General features: G+C 40.9%; 1 protein-coding gene and 1 long non-coding RNA gene across 12 annotated transcripts in view; one reads left to right on the top strand and one right to left on the bottom strand.

Annotated features, from left to right (window-relative positions):
• LOC139591291 (uncharacterized) overlaps nt 1-22,406 on the top strand; it is a 258,419-nt gene that overhangs the window by 11,531 nt on the left and 224,482 nt on the right. The gene's annotated exons all lie outside the window — the stretch shown is intronic.
• GLI3 (GLI family zinc finger 3) overlaps nt 1-22,406 on the bottom strand; it is a 206,433-nt gene that overhangs the window by 7,856 nt on the left and 176,171 nt on the right. For all 5 annotated transcript variants that reach the window (XM_071429792.1, XM_071429795.1, XM_071429793.1 and 2 more), the window contains 4 exons: nt 7,660-7,809; nt 6,906-7,070; nt 3,820-4,110; nt 274-601 (listed from right to left, as the gene is read on the bottom strand). In XM_071429792.1, the coding sequence (XP_071285893.1) occupies nt 274-601; nt 3,820-4,110; nt 6,906-7,070; nt 7,660-7,809 (934 nt within the window). The remainder of the gene's footprint in view (nt 1-273; nt 602-3,819; nt 4,111-6,905; nt 7,071-7,659; nt 7,810-22,406) is intronic.

Genomic DNA, 22,406 nt, shown 5'->3' with positions numbered 1-22,406 from the left:
TATGGTGATCTTGGGTCAAAACCTCTAACTGTAGGGAATATTTAAAATGTGATTTATGGCTCCCTCACGGGCTCCTGTTCTGTATGACACAGGACTTTCAGACATCTCAGAGGGTGTGGGTAGAAGAACTTGCAATGAGGGAATAAACACAGAGTGTTTCACAGCTGCTGAGTTTCCTGAGCTGTGCAACTCCTGCAAGAGTTGCAAGATTGAGCTAGCAAACAACAAGATTAAGGACAAAAAACGTTATCACTCCTCTTATGTATATCTCACCATTTCCTATGAGAGGCGGCAAGGTTGGGGCTTTGGAAGGTGGAACGGGGTTCAGTCTTGGAAGCATTCCATTAACTTGTTTCAACCTTTCTAATTTCACTTGCTCCATCCATTTGGTCCCTGTCATGTTCCTCCTGGCCTGTAAGCCAAGTGCTGTGGTGGCTGTGGAAATGGTAGAGTCCATGATTGGGATTTCATCGATGACACTGAGGTCTCCTACACTACCACCACCAGTCAGAGTAAGCTCGATCCCATTGTTGGAATAGTTGCTGATGGGGGACTGTTCGCTGCTGCATGTAGACTGACCACCAGGGCTTGGCTGAGATGTCTGTTGGAGGGAAGTCAGAGACAAAACAGTGTGAGAATTAAGCAAACAATGTTAACCAGAGCATTTATGCTAAGTGGAGCCAAAGATACAGGTATAGAAAAGTTCAGCCTTAAATTATAACAGTGATTGTTCTTAAGGAGGCTTTCTAGATATTGGCTTCAACTGCAGTGAAGGGCATTGTAAAATACAGGACTAAAATTGCCTTTCACATGTTGCTGATGGTATACAATGTATCTCCATAAGACACTTAGATCTGAGTTATTCCCAGAGTTACTTCTATCACTTCAAGCCATTTGTGAGCACATATGGATGGACAACCTACATTGCTTATGTGCTGTTCCCAATTGAAGCTGCAGCTCAGAGAAACCAAACCAGAATTCAGCCATGTTACAAAGTATTAGTTTACACTGCTAGGCTTGCAAACAAACAAACAAACAAACAAGACTCCAACAACACTGGAATTTGGGTTTTTTTAATTAGACTTGTGGCTAAAGAATGTAAGCATTTTCCAGGCTTAAGGCTCATTGTTACAAGCAGTGGTTGGCCTGAAATGTTGGCATGTAATAAAACAAGGACAAAGCATCAGTGCAAAAAATACTGTATCATATTATCAGCATCCTGTGACCCTGGGAGCACTCAGGTCTACCTTATACCTCCTCTTATACCTAACTTACACCACCTCTGCCCTGAATCAAGAAGGTGATGATCTACTAAATCAAATCCTTTGTTTCATTAGAATTTAAGATTTTAAGTGCAAGAATTGGAGTAGACAATACAGACTGCTAATCTGCAGGGATATAAACATGCCACAATAACATCTTCTTTCTTAACAGGGAGTGTTCCCTGCTGCTCTAGCAGAACTCTTGCTGTGTGGAAACACAGGCTTGATTTACTTTTCAGACTTTTTATAAAGTTCTTTCAAAAGAATGGGAAAATGAACAAACTGACAGACAAAACAGAGGACGACAGACAGAAGTCTCTGGACTTAATATCTCACTGTAAGGTTCTATCAGTGTGATCACAAATCAGTGGGGCATGCAGTATCATTTTGCTCACAAGAACAGTTTCATGTAAGTATTTAACTTTAAGGGTTTCTGATGTGGTTTTGTTTTTGGGGTTTGTTTTTTTTTGCCACTCTGTGATCTTTATGTACATTTTACTGAAAAATGCTGTCTAGAATTTCTGAAGTGCCGGAGACGACTCTCACTTTAAACATCAGTGAATGAAGACACAGATTCATGGCACTACTGTAGTTTCCTATGCCCCTAAGGAGTCCATTTGAGATTCAATAACTATTTTATTATTTCTAACTTGAATGATGATACTTAGAATTTATGAGGCCACACTGAGCAAGCTCATTTCCAAATCCTGGCCGTAGCAGATTTGGTGACAAGAATAGAAACAACAGTTATTATACAGAAGAAAGTTTGTACTTCTGGTCAACAGCTCCATGCCATATGGAAAAGTGTAATAGTGATCAGAAGCCTGTTCTTGTAGCACATGTCAAGATCACAGTGAGGTAGGGTACAGAAATAAGAACTGTATTATGCAGGACATATAGTTCTAGATGTGGAATACAGAAAAAAAATGGATGTCTCATCTAGAGGGGAAAGTACAAAGACATTTCTGAAGATATTTCACCAATATAAGCCAGATTTTTCACATGTCAACATGTTGCAAAATGTTCACAACACATTACAACTGGGAATGTGCTTGATGGATTGCACATTACTAAATAAAGGAATGACTGAACAACAGGCAGAAGACCAAAATAAAAACATATATAATGTTGCAATAAGAAAAAAAGCAGAAAAGTTAAAATGCCCTCACCTTATTACCCACTGTCCTTAGGAAGTTAGAATAAGACATTTAAGAGCATTAGACAGAAAAGACATTGGATTAGTTGAAAACCAGAAAATATACCTTAATTCATATATGCAATGAAAAGCAAGAAACACAGAAATATTTTTAAAATATAATTTTCAGTGAGAAATATTTAATACTGTGTAAGCTATAGGCATTAGTACCTCTTCCACAAATTTTCCTGTTAAAACTGTGTTCAACATGCCTCGATAATGCTACACGTTTACCTAGCAAAGCAAAAGAGATTTTGCTCCTTTGTAAATAACGTAGTTATCATCAAAGATAGCAGAGGACCTTCTTTTAGACTCTAGTACGAGTTTACTCTGAGTCCTTCAAAGGTTTTGAATTGAGTATTAATACTGAGCAGTTTGAGCATAAGCCTTAGGCACAACATAGCAGTAACTCATATTTCAATGAGTAATCACTTCGAATTGCAGCATGATTAACAGTATGAGCAGAATTTGGAGGGCTCATATTTGTAATCCCCAAGGGCTGAATACAGATGAATCATAGACCCAGATGGGGAAGAGGATGGAGTGGCTGCCTTTGAATTAACCCTTGTGAAGAGGGCAGATGGCATATGAAATTCAGGCAAATAAAAGAACTTGTGTATTAAAGATAGTGTCTCAAAAAATGGAATACAGTCCTTTCAACAGTTTAATGCAATACGTTAAGGTAAACCACAGCAAAGACCTGCAGACTGTCAATTCAACTTGATTTAGTTAAGCTTGGACTAGGTTAACTTGAGTAAGTATCAGATAAACATAAGAGGTCACATCACAACAGAGATGTTATTAAAAGATGCCCATCTGCTGTTTAAGAAAGTCAATTCATCCTGCTTCAGTTTGATCCATGACCCAAAAGCCTCAAGCCCCTAAAATTTGATTGCTTTCCCAGGTTCTCCAAAAATGATCATCATCAATATCATCATTTTAGTCATTTGGACTTGTGGTTTGGTTTGGTTTTTTTCTTATTTTGGCTTTCAGTCTGTGAGATCCAGATCCGTCTTTCTTCTGGAAACAGAAGAGTGGAAAGAACTCTTCTTTTTTACTTTTTAAATGAAAACTATGATTTTCTCATACTATGCTTATTCCAGAAGATGGAGCTTTTTAAGAGAAACAATTATTGTGGCAGTTGCCAGCACTGCACTTATTCTATATTGCACAGACTATCTGTAATCTTTTTATTTGTTGCTTCTTAGGCTTTAAAAACATTTTACAATGTAAACACAGAAGAAGACCTCAAAAAAACAAACCTTGTGAGCTAGAGTTTACAGACTTGAGCATTTCATAAAGGGGTTATTAATTGGTTGCAGGAAGAAGAGGACAAAGGGAGTGGCACGGTGTATTGCATACCATTGGTTTTTCTGACTTGACCGCTTTCACTTGGAGGCATTCTTCCCGCTTTGAGGTAGTGTTGCTGAGGTCCTTCTGCTCACCAATTGCACCCTGAGTCTGATGGCCTGGTGACCGGGTCTGAGAGTGGCTGCCTGGGTCCCTTGGTGGCGGAGGCCTTGGGTGGATGTCTCCCCGCTGCTTCTTGGTGACGTGTGCCTCCGGGCCGTGCACGGTCTTCACGTGCTTCCGGAGGGAGCTGGGGTCTGTGTAGCGCTTCGTGCAGCCCGGGATCTTGCACACATATGGTTTCTGACAAGACACAAAACCCACCCATATCAGATTTTATTCCATGTGGGACTCCTGAAGAACTCCTTGGAGCACAGCTGGTGTCACGGTTATATGCTTTCACAGTGAATTTGTTACCTAATTTATGGTCTCTACAAATGAATCATAGAATGGTTTGGGTTGGAAGGGACCTTAAAGATTATCTAATTATCCAATCCCCTCCCAATATGGGCAGGGAACCCTTGGTCAAAGCCACATTCAAACCTGGCCTTGAACATTTCCAGGGATGGGGCATCCACAGCTTCTCTGGGAAACCTCATCATTACCCTCACACTAAACAGTTTCTTCCTTATAACTAATCTAAATTAGCCCTCTTCCAGCTTAAAGCCATCACCCCTTGTCCTATCAAATTGTGACTGCACCTAGTTAAAACCATTAGTTCCCCTTGACTCAGAAGGTAGCAATTAGTGCTGCACAGATGATTGAGGGCAGAGTCCCTCATGGGTACTAACTGGCACAGCTTTCACTTACCTTAGGAGAAGCTAACTCAGCTATGCCAATTTATGAAGACTGCTTTGATTTTCAGCCCTGTCCCTTGCCCTCAGCAGTTTGATAGCATTCCCAGTATGCCTAGTACCTACTACTGAGAGAAACAACCCCCTTCAAAGGATGCTGGGCCATTTGTTCAGGCAGAATTAAGTGAGGAAGCATTTTTTTTCTGGCTCCTTCAGATCACCAGTACAATGTCAAAGCATAAGATACAGTGGCATGAACATTTTCACATTGCAGCAATATATGCACTAGTACTGTTATTACTGCTACTAGCATAACTCATCACTCATTTTTTACAAACAACTTTCTTTATCTGTGGATTTCTATAGTTCACTAAGCAATGTAGAATAAAGTAAATTTACTGTCTTATAAATTAACAAAGCCTTTTTTCTTGTATTATGAGGGGATTAGAAAGAAGAGCTGAGCACTTCCTAAGTCCTTTAATTGCCTCGGGAAGTAAAGTATTGTTCACTCACTTTCATTACTGAATTGTTTCCAAGAAACTACTATTTTAAAGGGTTTTTTTATACTAACCTTCAAAAAATAGAAAGAGACCCTCATGTAGAGTTTCTCAGAGGGATTCTCACTCTTCTTACACACAGCACTGTGGAGCTTTTGACAAATATAGCTTCGTCATAGCTGTCTAAGGCCTGAGACTGCTTCCACTGACATCAGTGGAAAAATCCCTCCCACTTACTTGAATAGGAGAAAAAATGAGCAATTTAGAGATGATGTTGAGCTACTGAGGCAGGTTTTCTCAGGTTGCTATAGAAGTACAAGTCACTTAGCTCTCCTCTGCATGAGTAAGGCATATCATCATCAAGATATGTCAGCTGCTTTTAAAGCTCTGTGTAGGTTACCTACTTGAAGCTAAAATGGCACAGCAAGCAAATGCTGAATTTGGTCTGTGCTTTTCATTGTATTCACATCACTCCACCAGTATATGTTGCCTTAAAAGATTAGCCTGTTTTGGTGTCAAGTAATGGTGAAGGAAATGTTCCATTTGCCCCTGTGGCTGCACCTATCAGAAATCATGTGCAGCATAAAATTTGGTTGGTTTACTGTTAGACAAAAAATTAACACAGGGACAGGTCACACCACTAAGTGTGAGAAGGTCTAACTCCTCAAAGCAGCCCACAGGTTGGTTCAGACAGTGAATGAAAAAAGAAAACTCAGGCAGTTATTGGCAAGACTTGGTGAACTTCCTTCTACTTTGGTGACCATTCATGAAACTGCTGCAGGGCTTCAGTGCCATTATTAGTTGGGCTGCTGAAAACACACACGGCAGGGATGAGGAAACTCAAGAGATGTGCAATGCCCTCTGCTTCCTTTGTGACTGAAGAGATGCTGCAGGGCAGGCACTGGAAGAGGATGAGTGCTCCCTGGAGATCTGCCTATGTGCAGACCTGACAGACCTGACAGCCAGCTAGAGAAAGATACAAGCTGTGTGGAAATAAATATAGCTGCTATGGTATGTCCTGCCCTTCCAGTACTCCCAGGTTTAGGCTAGAGGTAAAGGAGTATAAGGACATGTCAAGGAGGAGACAGTGGACTCTGAGATGTGAGATTGAGATGATGTGACTCTCTGTGCAACTTGAAATGGGGCAATAAAACATGGACAATGCAAGAAGATGGTGTGATTCCTGAAAAAGGAGGCAGCAGTAACAGTAAACAGTAATAATGAGATGTTACACTGAGAGTTTGGAAACAGCTGTGACTGCCACAGCTGGTTTCCTTGAGAAAGGTTGTATTTTCTCTGCTGCATCCCTAGTCCATGAGGTCTGTTCAGGATGGAAAGAAAGAGTGAAAGAGGCCAGAGAAGAAGGAAAAGGCATAACTCAGAACAAACAGCAATCCATGATTTCAAATGTGGACACTGTGGCTGTCTGCAGCACCCCAAAGTACGCTGGGGAAGCTGCATCCCAGCAGATGCCTGGTGCCAACACAGACATGGGGATGGGTCCAGGCACCCAATGAGCCCTTACAGCTCCAGAGGGAAAAATGATCCCAGCTTTACAGGGAAAACAGGATCTCTCCCTGGTTAATGCATGTGTTTTCATTAAACTCCCTCATTCAAAACTCTCCTACATGTAATAAAATGCCAGGTCTGTATGACATACTGTGCTGCTAAGAGGCATCCAGAACTTACATTCCTTTCAGGTTGCTGAGGGTTGCTGTGCCTGTCCTCTGTAATATATTGCTATGACCACACTGTAAATCTGTTCAACAATGAATTGTATTAATCTTTTGAAGCTGTGCTTACTTACCTCATTGGAATGAGTCCTGTTTTGGTGCTTGGCCCTGTCAGATGCATTGGAGAAAGCTTTGTTGCAGCCTTCATGTTCGCACACATACGGTTTCTCTCCAGTGTGAGATCTCAAGTGCGTTTTCAAGTTTTCTAGTCTGGAGTAGGCCTTTGTACAACCTTCAAACTGCAGACAAGACATAAATCTGGTTTAGCTTTAATCTTTGGAGTTACAGGAAACAGCAAAAGTGGACTTATAAAAGTTTAGAAATTTTCCAGGCCTTCATAACTTTGTCCAATGTAGTTTTGATTTGGAGGATTTTAATTTTATCCAAGCAAACTCTGCCACAGCTCAAGTAAAAATGCTTTCAGCATTATGTAAATCTTCTCTTACAGGAGAGCACAGTATTCATGTACCTAGACTAAGACTGAAATCCATTGCAAAGCCATCAGGAGCTGGTGGCCAGCAGTAATACCAAGCTCTGTAAGAGAAAGTGCCCTTAAATAATTAAGCAAACTGAGCCATGTTTAATAATGCCTTTTGGGGCTTCTTTGTACTTTAAACTTGAGGAAGTGGGCCAAATCATCCAGGGAACCCCCTCTCCTAACGCTTTTGTCATCTGGTTGTGCTGGATAACAACGCAGACAAGGCAGTCTCTTCTCCACAAGAGTCTGACAGATGAGCTCAGGGAATGCAGCACTTGTCCTGCTCTGTTTGTTCTCTGCACAGCCCCTGCTTCCCTGTACAAACCTGGAGCTCAGGCCCCTTTACTTACAGTGCATTTGTGTGGCTTTTCCCCTGTATGTCTCCTCATGTGGACCACCAGCATATATTGGGCTTTGAAAGGTTTCTGTTCCCGGGAACAGTCCAGCCATCGGCACACAAACTCTTTCTTCTCACCATGTATGTGGTCATTGTTGATATGCTGTTCAGGCAGAATAGAGGTCACAGCTTAACAGAAATACAACATCAGCTGCAGCCTTACTGTAATTTCACATTGGAAGAACACCAGAGATTCAGGTGTGAACCAGGTCCTTGCACTACCAAAAGAATAAGATCATCTGCACTTCCAAGTGACCACAGGGTTCAGATTATAGATTCTACTGGAAGTCCACTAAGGCCAATGATTTTTTTTTTTCTACTGTGATCAAAAGGCTTTGGATCAGGCCTCAGGGATACAAGCTGATAAATGGATCCTGGATAATCTCATGCACAGCTCCACTTGTGTGATTCACATTGGGTACTGCTTTTAAAGAGCAGAGGAATGTTACTTAAGTGCTGCTCAACATAAACAAGGTTTTACAAAATCAGGCCTTTAGAAACATATCCTCCAACCTGAAAAATCAACAGAACTGCTAAACCAAGTTTCCACCTCAAATTTTAACTCACTCCCTGTTACCCATATTTTCCTCAGTAAATGTATTTGGTTCAGTAAATGTACAGGTCGTGGTGGCAGAAATAAACCCCTGTACACTGTGAATATGAACTCTGAGTACAGAAGCATACATCAAGCCAGTTTTTGCCATTGCTTAGTCTGGCTCTGTCTGAATGTGTGTGGGAGTGACAGCTGCCCCAGCCCTGCTGACTCGCAGGCATGTCTTTCTGTGGTCAGTGTCATCCACGTGAGCGTACCCAGAAGCAGGACAGAGCTGTATACCTTGTACTCTTCCACAAAATTAGCTTGCTCTGTTTCTTTCACTAAGATCTAGTCCAGAAAAGCATTTAAAAATGGATTTAATTCTCTCTGTGTTTGAGTGGAAACAGGCAGGTGAAACAGGGACAACCTCAAAATTGGTTTGATTTTTTTTAAAAGTTTAACTGTTTGAATTTTTTTGCACAGCTTTAGAAAACAAAAGAAGAGATAACTACAGCTGGACTTTCTTTTTTCCACTAGGAGCTACCCGACTCATCCTCCCAGACTCTCTTGGAAAAATCATTCCACACTGCTGAACTTCTGTCATTGTGCCACTAGATGGCTGCATTACTCAGCGAATGACATTATTCCCACTAAGGTACCACCAAAAAATCTTTCCAGTTTTTATTTGATCAGAGCACAGGGATGAAATCTGTATCTGTTCCATAATGGGCCTAAATAAAATGCCAGCCATATAGAAACTCACTAGCTCATCCTGGAACACAAAGAAGATAATCCCAATCTTTTCTGAAGTCTTGAAATCAGTCAGAAAGCCACATAAAATCACGTATGTTCAAAATTATGCACCATTGCCATGGAAAACAGACATCCATTACCTGTAAAAGATGACAGCTTTTTTTCTGAAACTTTATTGCCATTTCTTAAAAGTTGTTATGGGGCTCAGATGGATGAACAGAGCAGAGGTGCTGGGGAACATACAACTTGTAATCTGCAAGAGTTAAAGTTCCTAGTGCAGATCTGTATTCACAGTACACACACCTGTACCAGAAGCATACACATGCCCTGAGCTGTGAAATGGCGTCAAAAGAGTTCAATGAAGGCAATGTGTGCTATTTCTTGAAAGAGAAAGAAGTAAAGGGACAAAATTAAATGCATTCAAGTAATTCATGGCCAAATCTCTCTGTAAACATTACAGACTGTGAGATATGTGGTTAAACCTACACAGCCACGAGGGGGATGAGACTTGAGTGTGTGACACAGGCTTTCCATTTGATACAAAAGCCTCAAGGCTGGATCAATCACTTCACCACAGCACCTCCTTTTACCTCCTGCTGTGTGGACACTCAGGCACCATGGAGGCTCTTTCAGAGAATGTCTCCATAGGACAATTTTTTTCTCTTTGTCCCTGAAAACCAGCTTACTTAGACCTCTAACCTTTAGCAGCATGAGAATCCTCTAAAACTGACCTTTCTCATGGGCCTAAAACTCCTTTCCTCACTCCGTCCCCAGCCTAGGCTCAGTGCAGCAGCTGACAAAGCTTGCCCAGAGTGGTGATGATCATTTGCCTCTCTCCATCGCTGGCTTACCTGTCAAATATCTTGTGATCATCCTCTGGTCTCTCACAACTGTGGCCCTCCATACACTGTGGCCCTGCTCTCTTATTCTATCAATCCTTTCCCAGACTCTCTGATCTTCCTACAATCAAACCCCTCTTTGTGCTGTTTTCCCTCATTGCTCTGACGCTGCAAGTGGCCCCTGAGAGCTCACCTGCAAATCCAGCTCATTCTCATTCAATACCTCTGAGGATCCTCACCTTTAGGGAAAGCCTGGAATAAATGAGCCTGTGATCTGCTAATCTGAGTAATTTATTTGGTTCACAGCTGCTTAATTGCTTTTTGCAGAGGGATCATATTTTAGCAGACCTACAAATATGTTCAAATACTCAAAAGGCTGGTCTGGAGAAAGACACTTGCTAGAAAACCAGCACCAGCAATGCTCTCAGGTAAGGAGATTCACAGTGTTTGCCATCCTGAGATTCAAACACCCTCACTTGCTCAAGTTATGATGAGAAAACTCATCAGTCATCTGCTGTGGACATATAGGCAGAACTACACAAATGCAAACCATGAACTAAATCTACACTGGGATTTTTTTACCATTATCATTTGGCAGAAAGAATGTGTAATTTTTGTGACATGTTTAAAGAGGAGGGAGGTCCCACTGTGCAAACAACATCATTTAGAAAAGTTCAGAAGTTTGTGAACTCTGGCATTCAGTTTCTTTGACTCAGATAATTACCTTTGGATTTTACACGGTGTTTTTGGCTCCCTGGTCTCTATTATGAGAGGAAATGAGCAGTTTTGAGCTTGTAAAACAAAGAACAGTCAGGAATAAGAGTATTATGCAAAGCAGAAGCTTTGGTACAGTACAATAAGGAATTATAGGGTTTCAATTTATAATCTGTTTGTAACCTTATTACACCCATGAAATGTCACATTCCAGGGACTAGATCAGAAGGATTTTTTTTCCTGGTGAAATTGAATTTTGATGCAGTTTCAGGGTGTGAAAAGGCTTTTCTTTTAATTTTGTGGGCCCAAACCTGCAAGTTTTACTTATGTCCGTAATCCTTATTACAGTAAATAGGCGCATGAAAGCCAATGATATTACTCCCTAGTGTCAGGTTTGCTAGCATAAGGCTCTGAAGCGTCAGCTCTGTATTATTAAGAATTTCTGACCTGAAAAAAAAGCCCCCATTAAAAGCTGGAATTCTACAAGCTATCTCCCGTTGCACACAGCTCCAAAAAGCTGCTGAACAGGGGTCATTTGCAGAATACCAGTCACTTTCATGCTACTTCAATGCTTATTACCAAACCTCTGTTTGTCCTGGCTCATTTTCTATTCTTTAAAAAATGTTGTTACTATCATCCAATTCCAAAACACCCTAAAACGAACAGAGGGAGCTGAGCTAAATACTGATTTTGGTCTCAGAATGACCTGCCTTTGAAGGAGGAAGCTCTGAGATGGATTTCAATTCCAGAGCATAAAACCCCACCAGATTAATTGAAATCAAGGCTGAAGTTTGCCTGTCATCTCTACCGGGCAATCTGAGAAACCAGAGGTAATGGGAAATTAAATCCACAGTATCCTGGAAGCATAAATGCTTACATGGTAAGAAATACTACTGAAAAGGGAACACCTTAAATCCTGCATGTTCTCATATAATCCATACCAACTGTACCTGTTACTCAATATTGTAGCAGATGAGGTGGCACTGCAGGTAGGTGCAACAACCTTGGTGTTTCATTTCCCTCCTCCAAGAGGGTTTTTAGAAGAAAGGAGAATCTGCGCACATCCTAGCTGACTGCATGGTACCCGTTAGCTTTTCAATACATAAACAAAGGCCAAATGTGCTCTCACAGCAGTCAAACAGCAGGAGGAAAAGCCTCTCCATACCAGTGGAAAAACTTAGGAACATCAGAAAAAGAATGTCACTGCAACTGAGATTGCATCTGAAAGCAAAGTTCTATTTGGTGGCAAGAGCAGAATATTCTGAGAATCTCACATTTCTGTTTTCTAACCTAGACTTGCTACTCTAGAGTGTAGGAGGAAACTGGGAAGAGACCATGCTGTATTGGTATAATGTGGTAAGTTAGTGGCCAAGTGAAAGACATAACCCCATTGCCAAAATTAGGTTTAATTTCAGTTATACAACAACAATTTCAGACTTTTATCTTCTCGCAGTTCTTTCTCTGAATTTTAAAAAACTAAAAAGGAGGTTCTAAGTAACTTCTCACTAGATCTCACCACTGACATTAAGCAGAGGCAGCATTTAACCCATCTTCTAGCACAAATATCCCCCTGTACTGTACTGCCACAAAAAGTCCCTCAAACCAGCAGAGCTGCTGCATTTGATGCATAGGGGACAAAGTGTGAAAGGTGAAGAGGCATCACAGTGCTAAACACAGCTTGTCCTGTAGCTGCACAAGAGGGCTGTGGAGCCCACAGAGGACATGTGGCAGAGGCTGTGTCTGGCAATACCAGACTGGAAAGCTCTGAAGCTGGTTTGGAAGGGGATTAGCTGTCCCTGACCTGCAAGGCCTGCAGGGAACACTTTTATTTCTGTGTTTTGCACAGGGAATGTAGATTTGTCCTTAAGCCCACATACAGTTGGAAACAGGTTCCTGGTCATCAGGCCCATCCCCTTGCTATGGCAAGTCCCACTGCACATAATCCTGGTCACAAACAGAGCTTCAGCTTCTAAGTACCTTGGTGATCAGCTCCCTCTGGTCCCAGTGGAAGGCGCTTCTAGGAAGTCACTCTTCTGCTGGTTAGCAACTAATTTGTAGCTTCGATTTATTCACAGCCAATTTATATTCATTTGTTCTCGTGCCAACACTATTCTTTAGCTTAAACAGCTCTGCTTCCCTGCAGAGTGTTTAGTTCTTTCCCTTCCCCACCTTAACTAACTGGCAGACAGCACTCCCCTCTCTGTCTTCATTTGCTGGATTAGATAAACTAGTTCCTTCCGGTCTTCTCTTCAATGACCAAGTCCTCATTCCCCCCTTAACCTGCTTTGGCTTGAGGCGGGGAATTCCGAGTCCCATTTGTCAGTTTGTTCCCAGATTCCCCATTGCCACTTTGAGGACTGTATTAGTCCATCAGTTGCTCTCTCAGCCTCTTCACCTGCTCTAGTACAACTTCCACCTTCTTGACCAGAATAGTGTAAAGTACCCCAGGGCTCACCAGATGTGGTATAACTGAATTCAAACTTCCCTGTCACCACTTAAGTGCAAGTACAGACCTCAAATTCACTTTAGACTCGAGACTATTACCAAAGCCTCTGAGTACCTCATAGCTTGTGAATGTACCTCTCCTAACAACAAACCTCAGCAAAAATATCTTCTACTATGGCCACAGGTGAGGCAGAGACTTAAGGCCCAGGAAAGCTAAAGGCCACATTCATAGAAGTTTTTAGATCTCTGATTCCCACTAAAAGTAGTCACTTGTTCATGAGTGGTGTGCATACTTCTGAGGTTCTTGACCTACAGAGTTTCCTGAGATATCCAAGTGACTGCAAAAAAGAATATCAGTGTTCAGAACAGTGACAGAGCACCACTTAAGCAAGTCCCCAAGCTTGCCTGCCCCCAGGGATGCAATATGCAACTCATCGCTGCTCCTTGTTACCATTTTAGGTAGTCAGGCAACTGAGAGATGACATCAGACTGGCCTCCCAACCATCTCATTAACATCTTGATAAAGGTTGCCTCCATGATCCACAGCAAGATGAACAGACAAAAGCATTGTAAAAAAGTCAGGATATAAAGGAGGTCCTGGTGAGCCAGGAAATCTCCTGTGACAATAGAAATCTCATTGTGAGGAGGGAAAAAATGCATCTCCATGGAGTGAAATCCTCAGCAGACTTCTCAGACACATTCCAATCACTGTCACACTCTGTGACTGTCTGTTAAAACAATGCATACATTTTAATTTCCTCTTATCTGATGGATAACAGGTATAGATCCTGTCTGCCCTTTCCCTACTAAAGATTTTGCAGGCACAACCAGGCCAAACAGCTTCAAGAGACCAATGTCTGCTCCTTGCTGCTCAAGTTGAGAATATACTTTTGACCCCATGTCCTTAGGGTGGCAAAAATACTTAAGCCATTTTTAGTTCCAGAGATGGAAGAAGCACTTAAGCTGCTTTAAGCCCTTATGGTGGCATAAACACTTAAGCTGGTTGTAGTTCCTAAAGCCAAGTGGAAGCTATAGCTGTAGATGAAGAATTCTGCACTTCCAAATAGGCACATGCTGTGGAGAAGCTCAGTCAACTATCTCCAACCCTGCTTCCTTTCCTTTGGATGCACTTACTGTTATTCTATTAGAGTTCTTGATGCTGTCTTTCATACTTTATGGAAGATTTAAGAAATGCTGTTGTGACAGATCTCTGCTAATGCTGATTAGCAACATGACAATTTATACAATTTGCTGATCTGGCCCAAAGCAGGTCAGTGCCTCCACAGTCTTGACACCTTTACTAAAATGGAATATGCACAGTTAAGATCATCTGGATCTTAAAAACACTGCACAGCTGTGTAGTGTGTAATTTCCTCAGTGTATAATGAATACAGTAAATAGCCTGTGCACTGCACTCCTCACCTCAGTGTTTGATCTTGTCACTCAATCTCTGTACTTGATTTTCAACATTTTCCACTATTAACAAATGAAGCCCCTTGCTCCCCATAGATATGGTCATGATTGCAAACTTAAATGAAGAGTAGTGGCATGCCACATTTCATAATCAGATATTTTTGGGTTACATGGGAGAGGACTGTGGCTTTTTTAATGGTTGTAGGGGTTTAACACTAGCCAACAACTACCTACCAGGTTCACTCCCACCAGCCCCTGCCAGCAAGGATGGGGTGAACTGGAAAAAGGTAAAATCCATGGGTTCAGATAAGAATAGCTTAAAATCCAAAATAAAAACTATAATAGCACTAATAACGACAATGATAAAAAGGGAGATACGAACAGGGACATGAATAACAGCCAACAGAAAAAAGCAATGCACAATACCCTCGGTCACCACCTGCTCACTGATGCCCAGCACACCCTGAGCAGCAATTGGTCATCCCAGCCAACTTCCCCTGGTTTATATCCTATCCTATAATGTCCTGTGTTAAGGAATATCCCTTTGGTCAGTCTGGGTCAGCTGTTCCCAGCTGTGTACGCTCTCAGCTTCTTGTGCACCTGTTCCCTGGCAGAGCATGGGAAACTGAAAAGTCCTTGACTTTGCTCAGCAACAACTAAAACATCTGTATGTTATCAATCTTACTCTCATACTGAATCCAAAATATAGAATGTACAAGCTATTAGGGAGAAAATTAACTCTATCCCAGCCAAAACCAAGAGAAAAGCATTGCAAAATTAAATATATATACTACAAATATTTGTAACTCCAGTGCGACTAAAAATGTTCTACACATTAAGAAAAAAAAATTACTACATAAAGTTAGTTTCAGTTAAAAAATTGGCTAGTTCAAAAAGGAGTGAAGCATGTGGAAAATGGGAAATGTAACTTACCTATTTTACAAACTTAACATTTGAACTCCGTGTCCATGATTGTTAATACTTAATTATAAGAACAAAAAAGAGACTCCAGTCAGCACTCCAGCTGAATTCATGCTTGAAGCTCATTTATTACTGTGCTGTTCTGGATACCCATTTTTGTCCCTTGAGAACTGGCAACAGCAGCCAATGAATAAAGGGAGGAATCAAAATTAGAAGCCCTAAGTCAACTGAAAAATTATGATGATTTATAGCTTGAGATAACCCATGTATGTAGAAGGACAGGGATGACAGGCACAGGAGAAGGGCAGCATGGAAACCAATGGCTGGAAGAGAGGATGGAAACAGTAAGAAAGGAGGGCTCCAGTGTCTGAGGGAGCATTCCCAAATAAATGGCAGACTGCAGGGAACCTCAGAGATGTTGCAACAAACAACTGGGGTCAACAGCTTTCTTGGACCAGCACAGCTGCCACTCGGAGAAGACTGGGTTTACAGTCATATGTAAAAATTCAGTAAAGATCTGGGGTTCAGTGTAACACATGGGAAGAGACTGTCCCTGTTTCATGGGGCATACAAGTTCAGAAGCAAGGAATGCACAAAGGCCAAGAGCAATCAAACTAATAATGAACTTCTGCATTTTGTGGAGTTCACTGTACTCCTGAGCAGGAATCATCCTTTTGCCTCAAATGATGTCTAAGCAAGCCATGGTGAATCAAATGACTTTTTACATATGGGATTGGATAAGTCTTGTTCTCTAAATGTGAAACTGTATTACTAATAAACAGTAATATGCTAATTCAAAGGACACAGCTCACCAGGACTGTTTGTTTTTCACCTCCCTCCTTCAGCTGAAAATATAGGTCTGATTATTTTTTTTTATCTCTTTGTCCTAAAAACAGCAATAAAATTTCTAAATCCCCCAGTTAAAGAAAGAAAAAGATATTTTCTTTCTGCTTCTCCTTTTGTTCTCTTGCAGTAAATCCTGTAGTTGTCTTCGTTGCCTATCAATACGTTAAACATATCCAACTTGTATGTTTAAATGCTAAAGACAGAGAAGTCCCCATGGATACGTCAATCATTGGCTCTTGTACAAAGAAAATACTGTATTTTGCTCAGAAGAGCTTTCTGTGGCAATTTAAACACAGTGAGACAGACACAATATCCTGGAGAGAGGAAAACCTGCCTTATTACATTCCTGACCCAAGAGAAAGGATCTGCCCTTAGGATATAAAGGGAATCAGTGGGGGGAAAAAAGAGAAAAGTTATCTAATCCTAAAAATAAAGACAGTGGTTCATAATACAGCATGACCTTCTTTTAATCTCTGATATAGCAGTTATCCAGTATGGATGTGATAGAATACCAACAGGGCAAACACAGCTTTCTTGTCAGGCTGGGAACCAACCCCCTCAGCCTGTATCTGTTTCCAGGTTTTGGACAGCTTTTTGGTAGACTCTGGTATATTCTGTGGAGTGAATGGAACTTCTGGGATATTGCAGGGATTCTTTCCCAATAAGATCACATCTTGTTCTTGTTTCATTTAATATACATATATTCACATATGCAGTACAGTTAAGTCTGTTAGCAGCAAAATGCACTCCTATCAAGGGCAATGTTTTACAGCTCTCCCTTGATTTCCTGTGTCAGAGCATGCAGCTATAAAGCATGGGCAGAAATCACATCTTTATTTGCTAAACCAGAACATTTAAGAAATGAAATTCTGCCAGGACATCAACATAGATGTGTGGACATTAATCATTCCAGCTGCAGTGGTAGGAAAGGTGTTTCAATGACTCAGGTTTGTTTCTTCTCTGATCTTCTCTTCCATAACTCAGTCAAAAATCAAGTGCCTTGTTTTCCTTGGAACTTGCACTCTTGTATTTCTAGCTGGGGCACTAATATGTGAAGCTGGTATGGTACAGGAATTCCAGCTTTCTTTACTCCTTTTTTTCTTTCCCCAGCTGTAGAGAAGTAATTTTTCAATGCATGCTGTCATGATAACTGGGTTTTACCATCTCCTCCAGCACTGATGCTTTGTATCACATTTGCCTTAGTTCAAGCAAGGTATCACAGCTTCCTGATTTAATTTTTTTTTTAACAAAAAGTCTCTACTTCTCTCTTTAACCACTTGCCCCAGGACAGGCTAATTGCATTTCCATGAGGAGGCTGCAGAAGGAACTGATAGTGGAAACTACAAGCCAAATGCTCAAGTCAATTGTTCTCGAACAGGGATGTTTTGGTTAAACCTCTGCTCTCCAAGGAGGAGCCCTGCTCTCCTGAGAACTACTGAAGCAGGAAAAGATGCAAAAGGGTTACATGAGGATGACAAATTCTTGGAGCACTGAGATGAAGGAGCCTGTAGGGCAGAAGTGCCCCTGCAGTGCTCCTGGAAGAGTAAACAGGGCCAACTGCAAGCTGACCACTCCTGGTGTTTCTCCCAGCACCTTCTCCTACCTGCCTGCTGTTTGCAGTGCTTCCCAGCTCTCCTGGCTGCCCTCCCTGCACAGCTCCTGCAGGTGGTCTTACATGCTCCACACCACTGCAAAGGTGCTGACAAACTCCCTTCCAACTTCCACTTGCTTCAGGATCTTTCCTGGTGTAGATTGTGTGTGTTGGAACACACAGGCTGAGAGCTGCTCTGAGCATCTGAACTGCTGTGCTAACTGCACAAAAGCCTTTTGCTGTATGGTTTTTCCTTTTTAAAAGGCAACATCACAGGAAAAAGTCCATTATAACTTTGAGTTTCACCAAGAATTCAGCAATGCACAGAATTCACTTTTACAAAAATTAGCTTATATATATGTGTGTGTGTGTGTGTGTGTGTGTGTGTGTGTTTGTCTCACTTCTACCTTGTTTTTTTTAATGCTCTTCACATTTAGGTCTCCCAATTACACCTATATATTACACCTTCTATGTAAAGGTCATATGATAAAAATATAGGGTAATTTGGCACCTGCAGCGTAACAAGAGCCCCAAAGCAGACTACCAAGGAGAAAAGCACAGGGAGAAAAAAGACAGGTGAAGTGTGTACCAGTGACAGAGAATTCAAACTTGATTTGAAAGACCAGGATGGAAGAATAAATTTGACAAAGGCCATGTGCTGAAGGGTTTAAGACCCACTGCTGACTACATGATGAAACTGTGATGTTAACGGTGTAAGAGCAAATGAAGGTGGTCTTCTCCCAAATCTAATACCCTAACCCTGCACTGATGATCTTCAGCCTGTTCTGCCTGCTTTCCTCTCATTCTTCTCCATCACACATGCATCCAAGCTCTCTCCAAAGGTTTTCTGAGAGGTGGCTACAGGCAGGAATTCTACAGCTTGAGCTGCAGGAAGGGCATTTGCCTTCAGGAAATAGCTCTACAGCATGATTTCAAGGAGGTGCAATGTCTGTTCAAGTCATAAGCTCACAAGAGAGGAAATTCACATTGCAAAGCTCCGTATTCCCCTCAGATCCATTAGACATTCCTCTCTCAATTAGCCAAAGCAGTAGTGCACAAACAAGGGAGAAGTTTTCCTACAGTTGGATGGGGAGGAGGGTAAAGACTGGCCAAACATCTGCTTCACTGGTTCTAAGACTGCCAGTGAATGCTGCCTGGAAAATGATATCTTCTAGGAGTGGCTGAATATGGAAGGAGAGAAAACCACTTGAGGCTCAACTTCAAAATTTTCTGCTTCATGATCTTTGCATTTAAGGATAAAAATTGATTTGACATGCAACTGCTGGAGAATTTCAGGAAAACCATGTTAAAAATCTCCCTCACAGGCAGTACCTAAGGTGAGCAATGGCTTACTCTTCTTTACAAATCTGAAGTCATGTACAGCTGTGTACAATCTTTAACAAAAACATACAGGACTTACCTTAAAAAAAAAAAACAAAACTGAAAAACTTGAACAGCTCGACACTTAGCACTGCTACAGATGTTAGTATCACACACACATATATTCTATTTCTGGATTTTTTCTCTCTGGCAAAGACAGACCACAGAAGACTCCTGCCAGCACACATGAGAAGGAAGTAATCATAAAGAGGCATTACAATAAGGTATTTCATCTTATTTGCAAATAGTATGAAGAATGAAAATACCATTCCTGCTTTTGACAGAAGCGCACCAGCACACACGAAGCAGAACTAAATACTTTGGATGTTTTCCCACATTTCTGCAGAAGACAAAAAACTATAGGCCTCCTTCCTCCCACCATAACTCATCTGACTTCAATGGAAATCAGACCTGCTGTATATATTAAACCTGAAATTAACTATTCTCCCCCCATATTGTTTGGCTTTGATAAATTCCAGCCATTGCTCCTGGCCAAGCTGCACAGATCCTGGTTCAATGAGCTGCTCTGCTGACATGAGCTCTTATGGCAGCCTGGAGGCCATTAAATTCAACTGGGTCCAACACACTGAGCTCTCTGCAGGAGTGGGGCTTTAGCAACTCCTATAGTTAGTTATTGAGCTGTGGGTTCAAACCATGCTAAAAGTAATAATATTCTCCTTTAACACAGGCCATGTTCACAAGAAAATAAAATTGGAAGAGGTTCCTAATCTTTACATTCCACAGCACAGATCAGAGTAGTGGAGCCAAGAAATAAAAGCTTAAGAGTAAAGATGCCAAGAGAAAAAAAAAAATGGAAGAAAGAAAATACCCAGCAAAATATCCCAACTGGTGCACCAAATGAACGTATAAAGACAGAGCTGTTTTATAAAAATTGTAAAGCTTTAATGACAAAAATCTGTTAAAATTTACACTGCCTTTCAGTGCATGTGTTTGGAAATATACTGGAGCTAGTTTAGAATCAACAGGCCCTTTGAATTAAAATGTAACTATATATTACAGCAGCTTTATACAATTTTATATTAGCAGAGAAAAACTGCTTAATTCCATGAACCAACTTAGAAACCTATGAAAGGCGATAGCAAGAGGAAAATAAGGAAAAGCTAAAAAGTACCATTTTAACGAGATTTTGAATTCTTCCAAACTCCAGGAGTGATACAATGGGGTAATCTATCTATGCAAAAAGATTAGCAAAATATTTGATACTTTATGAAAAAGTTAAATCACTGCCTCTTCAACTGAAAATCCTTTCTTCCTAAAGGGGATAAATAGCAAGATAAATGCCAGATATTTAAATGGATCTGCTTTTCAAGGTCCACTAAGCATATGGGCAGTAGCACTAAGCATGTATATAGGACTTGCTGAGAAACATGCACCTCCTTTGGTTTAACCTTGGACCAGATTTTATAAAATCATGCACTTTCTTCTACTTTTAGTACTTTATTAGTAATTACAGCACAGATAATACTGACCCACTTAAAATGAAAGAAAATATATTCCTCATCAGGATCTTCCTGTGTAAATCAATCAGTAATTCTTTCTAATTTTTTGTAAAGAGAGCCCTTGTGCTTACCACATGGACACATACAAATTGTTCATATGATTAAAATACCAATGCTTTATCTGCAGAAAGAGACTATTGAATAACAGCATTGTTTTTCAATAAATGCACTTAGTGTCTCCTTATACATAAACTATGAAAGCTGCAGTTCAGATTAGAGATAATGCCTAATCCACGTTTAGCAATGAATGGCAATAAAAACCTCTACAAAATCTGAAAATATAGTGACTTCTGTGACTTTTCACAGAAATTAAAATAAAAAATGCTGGCAGTGATAAGCAATGCCAAAATCTTTACAGGCAAAATATGCTTTAACATATATTTAATCACAGAGGAGATCCTGGTAGAATTAATCCAGCTTCAGCAGCTGACAGCATCAGCAGTGTCTTAAAGCCACAACATCACAACTGGACTGGAGGAAGTAACTGGAGCTCTTCCTCCTAACACCTCCAAGAAACATGTCTAACAAGCTTCAGCACATGCAGCAGTTTATTGCTGCTCTAAGACCTCCCTTTGTTTTTTTCACTGGACATCCACTTAGAATTTCCCTTTTGCATCCATGCTATGCTTAATCATCCCTGTCACATCCTAGCAAATTCAGGGCTAGCAAAGGTCTTTCTCCCATTTTAAAAGTTAGTCACACTTGATGTTTCAGGCAGCAGCAGCAGAGTTACCTTCTTTTATCTTTTTTGCCATGGGATAACATTTTTCCATCCTTTCATATGTGCCATAAACAGTGCTGCATCTGAAGATATATGTTTAAGTTGTTGCAATGAAAACTGTGCAGGATTTCATAGCAGAACATGGAGTATCACCTAAAACACTTTAAAAAGAGCCAAGGCCTATTTTTTTCTGCCCCTGCATTCCACACATTAACTTTAATTGACTTCCAGTGAACTTATAACGGCCTTTGGTAACTAAAGATCAATCCTAAATAGTCTGGTTTATCTCAAAGATTTTTATCTTCTCCTATACACCACTGTGGCATCATCTGAATGGGACAGACTTGTGCTGGCAGTCAACCACAGGAATCTGCAGCAGCAAACCAAAGAACAGTCCTGTATCTCTGTAACTCTTCCTCACCCAAAAACTATTCAGAACTGGAGCCTGGCACTTTCAGAATGTCATATAAAACATACTTCTTTGTTCAAGCTTTTTTTACTAACCATAAGTGTTGGAATCCCCTTGGCAATTAATTTCCTGGCTTGTAATCCCTTGGCTCTGATCCATGCAGAGAGAGAGTGGCTGCACTGGAGGGAGGCGTGCAAGGCACATGCTCTGACTTTGCAAAATGAAGTGGTCTCTTGATTTAAATGACAGTGGCCAAGCCTGAAAATGTTGTACTTGCCCTGCATAATAGAGTAAGCTAAGCTCACTGTTAAACACTCTTTAAAGTTGAGTGTTAAAGCCATAATATGGCAAATGGTCAAATACTGCAGGCAGGGTTTTCTTGGTTATCTGAGGCAATATTACACATAATTCAGGCTCAATAAAGAAATGTAAACACTACCCCAATGGTAGAGAGAGAGAGAGGAATTGTGCAATATATTATTCAATAATTAGCACTGATAATGGTTTAAAGGATACGGCCTTCACTTTAAGAAAACTTACACTAACAACAAAATCACAGCATATCCACAGTGTATTGAGACTCTCTATTCTCAGCTCCTGTACAGAGGTACAG

The sequence above is a fragment of the Agelaius tricolor genome, unplaced genomic scaffold, assembly GCF_023055355.1.
Source record: "Agelaius tricolor isolate 1412-34295 unplaced genomic scaffold, bAgeTri1.0.p SCAF_6, whole genome shotgun sequence".
Classification (NCBI taxonomy): Eukaryota; Metazoa; Chordata; class Aves; order Passeriformes; family Icteridae; genus Agelaius; species Agelaius tricolor.
This window is presented reverse-complemented; position numbering and strand designations above follow the sequence as displayed.